The sequence below is a fragment of the Phocoena phocoena genome, chromosome 3 (genome assembly GCF_963924675.1).
Source record: "Phocoena phocoena chromosome 3, mPhoPho1.1, whole genome shotgun sequence".
NCBI classification, from domain to species: domain Eukaryota; kingdom Metazoa; phylum Chordata; class Mammalia; order Artiodactyla; family Phocoenidae; genus Phocoena; species Phocoena phocoena.
Window position 1 is genome coordinate 170,633,313 of NC_089221.1, and position 11,054 is coordinate 170,644,366.

The following is an 11,054-nucleotide window of genomic DNA, read 5'->3' on the forward strand; positions in this document are numbered from 1 at the left end:
GTTACCATGAGGTTTATACATAGCAACCTTTCTATATACATGATTACCTTAAGTTCTAACAGCCCTGCATTTTTAGTCCTCCCACTTGTGTTTAATTTTTTAAACTTTATTTATTTATTTATTTTTGACTGCATTGGGTCTTCATTGTGGTGCACAGGCTCCTCATTGCCGTGCCTTCTCTTGTTTCAGAACACAGGCTCTAGGCATGCGGGCTTCAGCAGTTGTCACTCGCAGGCTCTAGAGCACAGGCTCAGTAGTTGTGGTGCACCGGCTTAGTTGCTCTGTAGCATGTGGGATCTTCCGGTACCAGGACATGAACCCATGTCCCCTGCATTGGCAGGTGGATTGTTAACCACTGCACCCCCAGGGAAGTCCTTTAATATTTTTTGTATCATATTTTACATATGTTGTTTTCTGTATTCCTTAACTACTTATTATGGATATAGATAAATTTACTAGTTTTGTCTTTTAACTTTCCTACTATGTTTGTAAGTGGTTGATCTACTACCTTTACTTTATCTTTGACTTTACCAGTGCAACTTTTCCTTTCTGGTTTTTATATTTCTAGTTGTGGTCTTTTCCACTTAGAGAAGAACATCATGAAAAGGTGATGTTCTAACAGATACTTTTCCTGAGTCTATTGAGGTGATCATATGGTTTTTGTTCTTTGTTAATAAGGTATTTGATACCAATGCTTTGTTTCTTTGAACCAAACTTTTTATTCCTGGGATAAATCCCTCTTGGTGATGGTGTTTAGTACTTTTTATATTTCTCTAGATTTGGATTATGGATATTTTTGAGGAATTTTTTTGTCTATATTTATATGGAATACTGCTCTGTAGATTTCTTTACATGTGATGTCTTTTTCTTGTCTTGGTATCAGGGTAATACAAGCCTCATAGAAGGGGTTGGGAAATGTCTCTCCACAATTCAATTTTGTATATGGATCACCAATTACTCATGCTATTGAGCCTCTTTTCATATGGTTATTGGCCATATGGTTATTTATATATCTTCTTTGGAGAATTGTCTATTCACATTTATTGCCCCATTATTTAACTGTATTATTTGTCTTTTATATTCTTATCTTTTATTTTTTTTATTGTTGTCATATGAGTTCTTAAAATATATTTCTGATACAAGCTTCTCATCAGGTGTGTGATTAGCAAACCCAGTTGCAACCCTAGTTGAAGTAACCTTGCCTTCTTTGTAGCTGATATTGTGGGGATTTGTTTTTCCTTCAGATTTTGAGACCATATTTTTTGTTTTAAAAAATCTCTAATTTTTAATTTTGTCATTGTTTATATCATCAGCGCAGTGTGGTCCCATATTTCTTTTTTAAAAAAATTTTATTGATTTTTGGCTGTGTTGGGTCTTCATTGCTGCAGGCAGGCTTTCTCTAGTCGTGGTGAGCAGGGATTACTCTTTTTTTAGGTGTGTGGGCTTCTTATTGCAGTGGCTTCTCATTGCAGAGCGTGGGCTCTAGGTGCACAGGCTTCAGTAGTTGTAGCATGTGGACTCAGCATTTGTGGCACGTGGGACCTGGAGCACTCAGGCTTCAGTAGCTGAGGCACGTGGGCTCAGTAGTTGTAGCACACAGGTGCAGTAGTTGTGATGCATGGGCTTAGTTGCTCCGCGGCATGTGGGATCTTCTGGGACCAGGGCTCAAACCCGTGTGCCCTGCATTGGCAGTTAGATTCTTAACCACTGTGCCACCTGGCAAGTCCCCAATATTTCTCTAAAAATAATAATTAGGTTCTTTTTTCTCCCTGTTAAAGTCAACTTGACTCCATTACCATTAGATCCTTCAGCAGCTCTTGTTTGTGGGGCCTGTTCCTTGAATTCCGAACACTCTGTTATTTATTTGAGAGGCCCCGCTGGCTTGACAGATTCCTGAGGAACCAGGCCTTTTCTTACCCAGTGGATGTGCCAGGCCCTGGGCCCTGGACTGCCTGTATACCCCTAGTGTCCATCTCATCTTGGCAGGGGGTCGTATCTCTGCCTCTGTTGGATATGAGGGGGCTAGACCAGACTCCCTGCTGCTTTTGCCTTCAAGTTAAGTGTTATTCAGATCCAGCAGCACTGACGTTCTGTTTCCGGTTCTTGGAGGTGACAAGGTAGTAATAACTTTTGACCAAGCCAGGTATCCATTTCCATGTTATCTGAATGATGATTTCATTTTTCAGTCTTTACCATACCTTAGGATTTACTCTTTCAGTAAAAACAATTCTTTCTAATTATGTGTGTGTGAGTATTTATCAAGTATTGCTGTTACACGTTGCTTCAGTCTCCAGCACTTAGCATCACTGAGTAAAATGCATTTGATTGGCTTGTGTGTGTTCATTTCCCACAGGAGTGTAGCTCAGGAGTCCTAGGAATTGAGTCCAGTTCCCGACTTTCGGCCTCCCCATCCTCCCACACACGGGGGTGAAGAGGGAGCCTTGCTGACACGGAACCTGTGGCTGTTTCAGGACTCGGTGGTCTTTGAGGACGTGGCTGTGAACTTCACCGCAGAGGAGTGGGCTTTGCTGGACCTGGCTCAGAGGAAGCTCTACAGAGACGTGATGCTGGAGACCTTCAGGAACCTGGCCTCCGTGGGTGAGGACGGCTTCCTCCCTGCACTTAGTCTTTGGGGAACAAATATTTCTTACAATTGTCCTTTCTTATTAGGGACAAGTATGAGAACATGTTGGAAAAAAGACAGACACAGTCCAACCTTTCATGAAACCTACCTAGGGTCAGGTAGCTTTTCCATGAAAACAAAGTTTACTGTATTGATTGACTTTTTGTCACTCTCGATTAGAATCCTGAGGGTCCCGAATTTTATAAATGTGAGCATATTCTGCAGTGTCACCTAGAGCAGTGGGAGAAGCGTTATGGTTTTCACCCTGTGAAAGTTACACTGTGATCAGTATACATTTGACACGATAATTTTGCTGCAGTTAAACCCACACTTACCCATTGTCAGTGACTTGAGGACCAGAGAATTGGCCCATCTCATGGATGGCCTGTTGTCCTTCATCCTCCCCATGAGGAGCTTTTCTCCATGAGCAAGACAGCAGCCACACACCATCCGATCTCCCAGTGGCAGCTGGGTCAGTGGAGATAGGCTTTGTCTAGGGCCTCTGTGCCTGTGATCACCAGGAGGGCGCACCTCTCAGGAGGAGCAGGTTCTGGATCAGGGAGTGATATTTGGACGTATCTGTTAGAAATATGACTCTGTCTTTGAGAAGGTGATGTTTGTCATTAACCTGGCTTCCCTCTTGGAGTTTTCATCCATCCTTGCCCACTTGGGAAGTCTTTCTGTAGCTCCTCTTACAAAGGGAGCATTTGGGAATGTGCATTTTACCCAGTTCCATCCTACTTTACTTTTCTGAAAATACTGATCTCGACATCAGTCTCCATTCTTTTTGAAGTACCTCTTAGTGAACAAGCTGCCACTTTGACTCATTTTTTGTACGATGGCCAAAGTTCCAAATAGCTAGGGTCCTCAGAGTTTTTCTTTGTTCCCGTGTCCATTTTTCCTTATAAAATGTGTTTACATTTTTGGGTCAGTATATGGAAAGAAATCTGCATATGGTTTCTTTTCTTTCCTTTATCCCACCATTTCTTTCCCAAAGGTTTAGTTATGTTACCAACTGTTGCAGGTTCTTGCCCTCAAGTTAAAACCAGTGGATCAAGTCCTCAGTGGGATATTTTGGAGAATGAACTATGCAGTGAAAAGAAAATAGTAAGATGCACAAGAAATGATTCCTGTTCTGTTTTTGGAGAAAACTGGATATTTCATAACATCCGAGGTCACCAAACTCAGGAGAGGGATTTCAGGTGAGTGGCACAGCTACAGGGGAAGGCGGATCTCTGCAGACTGTTAGACTAACTTGAAACTAAAGAAAAGGTATAAACCTAGCTAAACAATTTTTTACTTAGAAAATTTTCACAAGAGAATACTTTCATAAATGTGAGGTATCTGAAACATAATTCAGTTGGAAACAACGACCAGGAAACCCTGTATGTAAGAAACACAGAACATTATGGCTCTGTCTGAGCCCTCAGCCAGAGCATTAAGCTTGTTACATGTTGTCACAATGCAGACAGTGCCTACAACATACCCATTCCTTGAAAATGGCAAATACATAGTGAAAATACTAATGAACAACCATCAATAAATCATTAATGAAGAAATCAGTTATAATCATTAATCCCTAATACTGTTCTTCCCATTTTGAACAGAAATGGTTTGGTGGAGCATCTCTGCAAAGGTAATGAAGGTCATCAATGTGGAGAAACCCTGAACCAGATTACACATCTTACTGTGCATAAGGGTTATCCGACTGGAATTCAGCCCTATAAATGCACTAAGTGTGGAAAAGCCTTCAGGGATTGTTCTTTCCAAAAGAATCAGCAAAGATCTCACCCTGGACACAAACCTTATCCATGTGAAGAATGTGGGGAAGCCTGCAGCTGTGTCTCGTGCCTAAATCCTCCTGGGGAAACACACATTGTAGAGAAACCCGAAAAACATCAGGATGCTGGGAGAGCATCTGAGAGATATGTGAAGAGTGGCAGTAGTAAACAGTCTTTAGAGTGTAAGAAGTCTGGAAAAGCTCTCACTTGTCCCTCATCCTTTAAGGGACGTGAGAGAGGTCACCATCGACAGAAAATCCATGTGTGTAAAGTATGTGGGAAATCCTTTATGTATTATTCCTACCTTGCACGGCATGTGAGAACTCACACTGGAGAGAAGCCCTATGAATGTAAGGAATGTGAGAAAACCTTCCGATATCCTGCATCCCTGGGAGGACATGTGACAGTGCACACTGGAGAGAAACCTTACGTGTGTAAGGAATGTGGGAAAACCTTCAGTTGTCCCAAATACTTCAGAAGACACGTGAAAACACACAGTGGCATGAAACCCTATGAATGTATGGAATGCGGCAAAGCCTACAGTTGCTCCTCATCTCTTCGAGAACACGCACGAACACACAGCGAAGAGAAACCCTATGAATGTCAGCACTGTGGGAAAGCCTTCAGGCATCAGCGATATTTTAAAAAGCATGTGAGAATGCACAGCGGAGTGAAACCCTATGAATGTATGGAATGCGGGAAAGCCTACAGTTGTTCCACATCCCTCCGGGAGCATGAGAGAACGCACACTGGGGAGAGGCCCTTCGAATGCCAGCACTGCAGGAAAGCCTTCACTCGCCATGCCTCCCTTCGAGGACACATGAGAACGCACAGTGGGGAGAGAGCCTACAGATGTACACAGTGTGGGAAAGCTTTCTGTTGGCCCTCGTCCTTACGAAAGCACGTAAGAATGCACAGTGAGGAGAAGCCCTATGAATGTCAGCAATGTGGGAAAGCCTTCTGGTACCCCGCAAACCTGCGAGGACACATGAGGCTACATGCTGGGGAGAAACTCTGAATCCAAGGACCGTGGGAGAGACTTCATTCTCTCTTCAAACTTGTAATGTGAGCAGCACACTGTAGAGAAAACTTATGAAAGGGAAAACGTGGGAAAACTTTCAGCACTTCACTTACTTTGTACATGAAAACTCAGAGCACAATAGAAATCTTTTAACAGAGATAAATATGGTTTTGCCTTGGTAAGTGCCTCATCCTGAATAGGGATCCCAGTGTATTAATTTCTAGCTCATATTGCTGATCTGAATACTTAAGATAATAACTATCTCTCTATGTCTACTTCATCTGTACTACTTATGTTTTGTTATCTCCAACTTTAAATAATCATACAGTCATATAAAGCTTGCCTCATTTCCATCACAGTGTCTTTTTTTTTTGGCTGCCCTGCTCAGCCTGTGGGATCTTAGTTCCCTGACCAGGGATCAAACACATGCCCCCTGCAGTAGAAGCACAGAGTCCTAACCACTGGACTGCCAGGGAATTCCCATTATGATGTCTTTTGAACCCAGGGGTGATAAGTGGTTTTCAGTTTTTGTTTTTTCTTCATGTGTAACTTGGTATAATTTTTAGGTGAAAAGCTTTTGATTCTTACTTTGCATTATCTTCCTAATATGTGATCATGATATGAGGTCTGTATTGTTGAAATGTCTTTCCTGGTCCACTGTTACAGATACTGGAATTTTCTGACTCAATATTTACCCTCCCCTTGCACCTTCATTAGTGAAAGGTGTGTCTTCCAAGTTGTTTGTTGCTAGCAGATACCATATCTTTGTTTCTCACAGAAATTAGTAATTGTGGAAGGTCTTGGAAAATAACATTCTCATCTGATTATGTTTGTAATTTGGCCTCTGTTCATGTCCATGATCTTGGTTGGAAATCGGACATGATAATTGAGTTAAGAAGTGCAACTTGCTGGCATGAAGATGAAAGCTCCTGTCCAGATGGTTCTACTGAATTGTGTTGTCAGCTTGGGTAAGGTGGGAAACTGTATATCCAGAGTCCTTCTGTTAGTGGTTCTGAGTTAAAGTTCTTAAGATGAGGAAGAAGCATGTGGTCTGGAAAGCAGAAGTGTGGAAACCATGATTCTCAGGTCTTCTGTACCATCAGGAGACAGAGATGCATGGCAACCTGGTGAGCCTGAGTGCCAGCACCGTTTTTTGACTTCTGGCTCTGCCCATGTGGAGCAGTCCCAATCAGACATGTTTGATGAACCCAACCCTGTGGATTTCTGGCTACAGAATCTGATCCATGATGGGGGTTTATAGAGGTTATGTGTGGAAGCCAGGACCCCTAGAAGATGGAAGAGAAAAAGTTGGCATCTGGTTTGATTACTTACTTGATTGACCTGGATGGTGATCACGAGCTTCTACCTGGTTGCCCCAGAAGCCCCTGTGCACTGGTCTGTCTGTATATGGTGGTTCCAAACCCTGGGAGGAATGATTTCTTCACTGGTGCCTTCCAAATCTCATATGAGTTAAGCTGTTGGTGAATTGTAACCTGGAATCGTAAAGACGGGGATCCTGGGAAACATACCTCCCAGCCTTACCCTCAGTGAAACAACAATTCAGCAGAAACATATCTACCTTTAGATTTCATTGACCTTTCACAGTAGTACCAAGAAATGTAGCACAATGGGGATGAGAGGGATATGGAGATGGAAGTTTCATTCATTCATTTATTCCAGGGACTATTATAGCGGAAGAGTAAACTAACTATTTCAGATAACACTGGAAGTTGATACCTAAATGGATTATTAAAATATATACAAATGTGTGGGACTTCCCTGCTGGTCCAGTGGTTAAGACTTCACGCTCCCAATGCAAGGGGCACGGGCTCGATCCCTGGTCAGGGAACTAAGATCCCTCGTGCCACACGGCACAGCCCCCCACATAAAATACATACACATATACTGACTTAAGTAGTGTGTCCTCCCCTGCCCCACCACCGATTTCATGTCCACCTGGAATCACTGACACAGCCTGATTTGGAATAAGGTCTTTGCAGATGTAATCAGGATGTGGTCATATTGGATTGGTGTCGGTCCTAATCCAATGATGTGTATCCTTATAAAAAGAGGGAAATTTGGGCACAGAGACCTGCACAGGAGACAGACATGTCTTCACCATGTAAAGACAGAGAAGAGATGGGTGTGATCTCTGTACAAGCCAAGTCATGCGAAGGATTGTTGGCAACCTCCAGAAGGTAGAAGATATGCCTAGAACAGGTTCCTCCTCAGAGCCTCCAGAAGTAGCCAGCCCTGCTGATCACTTCATTTCATACGGCCAGCCTCCTAAACTGTGAGAAAATAAGTTTCTGTTGTTTAAACCACCATGTCTCCGGTGCTTTGTTAGGGCAGCCCAAGCAGACTAATGTAGTTCCTAAGGAGGGTGTGGGCCTTGGATATTTGAAGGACAGCCAGAGGCCAGTGTTTCTGGAACAGAGTGAGCTGGTGGCAAGAACAGCAGAGGTGAGAGGAGAGCAATGGCGGTGGGTAGGCACATCATGTCCTGATGCACTGACCTGCTGTGGTGCCCTGACATTGGCCATGAGTGACATAGAGCCTAAAAGTGAGATGAGGCAGCTTTACAAAGTTCCTGTGTTACCTTGAGAATAGACTCTAGGATGTTGTCACTTAAGGTGGTGGATCAGATGGGGTTGGTAGCAGTGACAATGATGTGCCAGGTTGGAGCCCGGATGTAATTTGAAGTAAGAGCCATCAGAATTTCTTGATGGCTTGAAGGTGGGGTGAGAGGAAGATTCAAGAGTGGCTCTATTATTTTGTGCAGGAAAAACTGGCATGATGGTATTGCCATCAACTGACATGTAGGTCGTGGGCAATGGAGAAGAATATTGGTGGAGTGTAAGGAGTTGAACTTAGAGTGTGCTGAGATGAAGATGAGATCAGGGCACACTAAGGCAGAAGATAAACTTATGAGAATTTTATTAGATTTTATTACAATTTAAAAAATATTTTAGGGACTTCCCTGGCGGTCCAGTGCTTAAGACTGAGCTTCTACTGCAAGGGGGTGTGGGTTCGATCCCTGGTCTGGGAACTAAGATCCCACATGCCCCGTGGTGTGGCCAAAAAATAAAAGTAAAAATAAATTTAAAAAAATAAAAACATATTGTAAGAGAATGTTATTACAAACATTGGTCCCAATGGCAAAAATGTGGGGGAAAAAAGCTCCTAACAGTTGAATCATTACATGAAAATGGTATAGTCCTACAAGCATAAAAATAGATTAATAAAAGTGCATAAATTACCAAGCTGTGGATGGCAAAACATTTTTGAATAAAAGACACTTGATAGGGACTTCCCTGGTGGTCCAGTGGTTAAGAATCCACCTTCCAATGCAGGGGACACGGGTTCGATCCCTGGTTGGGGAACTAAGATCCCACATGCCAAGGGGCAGCTAAGTCCGAATGCCACAACTAGAGAAGCCCTTGCGCCATAATGATGACCCAGCACAGCTAAAATTAAAAAATAAATAAAATTTAAAAAGTGGACTGTTAAAGCTGATATTTAAAAAAAAAAGACACAATATAAAATGATACATACCATTTGACTCTATTTACATGCAATATAAAACAGGAAAAATTATTGATGAAACTAAAAGTAAATGAAAGGAAATGATTTTTAAAAGTTTGGGATATTGGTAACTGTGAGAGGGCAGGGTGGGGCTTCTGATGGGGCATAAACCCAAGTGGGATGTGGGGGGTGTGACAGCAGCCTCCCTGTCTTGTATGGATTATGACATCATGTGTTAAAAAAAAGGAGACATCGGGCCCAAAATGTAGTCACTTGTGCTGAATCCCATGTCAGCAAGCCAAAACTTACTACCTAGCCAAATTGCACTTTCAGTCTTTCCCAGGAGTGTGACCTTTAACCAGTCGATCCGGGTTTTCCTGCTCAGCACTAGTGAGGTAATCCCCTTGATAGGCCCCCTCCATCCCCCTTAGGAGGGCGGCATTGCCTGAAACCATGCATTCTTTGCTAATAATTTCCTTTCCACTTTTGAAAACCTTTCCTATTCTGAAGCTCAGTGGTGCGCCTTTCTACTTGCCAGATGGGACACTGTCCAGTTCATCAAATGTTCAATAAAGCCAATTTGATCTTTAAATTTACTCAGTGAAATTTTGCTATTTAACAGATTTGGTGGCAGCAGTGGGATCAAAGGACTTTCCAACGGTATTCAGAGATGACCAGAAACAGAGGCATGGGGGACTTCCCTGGTGGTCCAGTGGTTAAGACTCTGCACTTCCACCGCAGGGGGCACAGGTTCATCCCAGGGAACTGAGATCCCACATGCCGTGTGCCATGCAGCACAGCCAAAAAATAATTAATTAATTAAAAAAAACACACACACACAGCCATGGTACCAGCAAACCTTTTTTCGAGTTCACTGTCTTTCTCACCATTTCTGAGGGTTGTGGATAAGTTCCTCTCATTTCTGAGCTCTGCTCTCTGTTGTACTCCCAATCGAATTGACTTCCCAGTCAAGGGTTTAGTGGGTCAGCTTGAGCTGGAAGATGGTTCCATCCAGAACCCTAGTCCCTAGTTCTTAGTTCAGTCTGCAATCTCCTGCTTGTTTGGAATCCCTTTCACAAGTTGCACCCTGCATTTCCCCTTTACTGGGGTTGCTGTTACAGTCCTTTCCCCAGTTCCAGTCTATTGACCCCATTTGCTGGAGTCTCCTTATTTAGTCCATGCTGGGATTTTTTTTTAAATTTGGCCATGCCCTGAGGCATGCTGGATCCTAGTTCCCAACCAGGGATTGGACCTGTGCCCCCTGCAGTGAAAGTGCAGGGTCCTAACCATTGGACTGCCAGGGAAGTCCCCCATGCTGGGAGTTACTGGTGGTGTACGTGGACTTCTGCAGCAGTGTGTCTTGGTTGCTGCTGGTTTGTTTTGGTGAACATGTTTATCTTGTTTTGTATAGATAAAGGCTACTGCTAACATGGATCTCAGAAGCCAAAAAGCCACAAAACTTGGTGGTCACAGATCAAGAATTTAAGAACTGTTAGAACACTTGCCACCTAACTCAAAGACTCCCATGTTGGGATAAGTTGGTCACAGAATGGGTTGGAATGGTACAAGGTCCCTTGCCAAACTCAAGAAAATTTCTATGCAGTGTAGTACATTGTAAACTACCACAGTTTCCAACTGAGTGGCATGTCCCTTTTAGGTATTAGTTTGACTCCAAGTGACCTAAAGTATAAGAAAGAAATAGAGGGAGGGAGGGAGGGAGGAAAGAAAGGTACATATATACATAAATAAATAAGATCCTTAAATCCACATGGTTAATAAGCATGCCACCTTCCAGTACACCTGTTAGGAACTGTGGTCCCAGAAGCTATAAATATCTGTAAAAATGGCAAAATTTTACTGACAACAACCTACAAATTTTGTGTCTTGAGAACATGGCTTGGGAGCCCCAAAATATGGCCAAATAGAAATGTATATTAATCTCCATTTGCAGCTAGGGTCCTACCAAACTGATGCCATTCCTCAGGGAAATTTAAACCTAGCATTACAATGGTTGTTATAAGGAACATTCCAATTAGATAAGATCATTTAAGAAGTGCACTTGGGCTTCCCTGGTGGCGCAGTGGTTGAGAGTCCGCCTGCCGAT

General features: G+C 42.9%; 1 protein-coding gene across 1 annotated transcript in view; it reads left to right on the forward strand.

The window, feature by feature from the left end:
- Positions 1–5,755, forward strand: part of LOC136120448 (zinc finger protein 77-like) — a 31,968-nt gene extending 26,213 nt beyond the window's left edge. The window contains exons 4-7 of the mRNA XM_065873858.1: positions 2,057–2,109; positions 2,472–2,598; positions 3,648–3,825; positions 4,231–5,755. Coding sequence (XP_065729930.1) covers positions 2,057–2,109; positions 2,472–2,598; positions 3,648–3,825; positions 4,231–5,422 — 1,550 coding nt within the window. The 3' untranslated portion in view covers positions 5,423–5,755. The remainder of the gene's footprint in view (positions 1–2,056; positions 2,110–2,471; positions 2,599–3,647; positions 3,826–4,230) is intronic.
- The last annotated feature ends 5,299 nt before the right edge of the window (positions 5,756–11,054 follow it).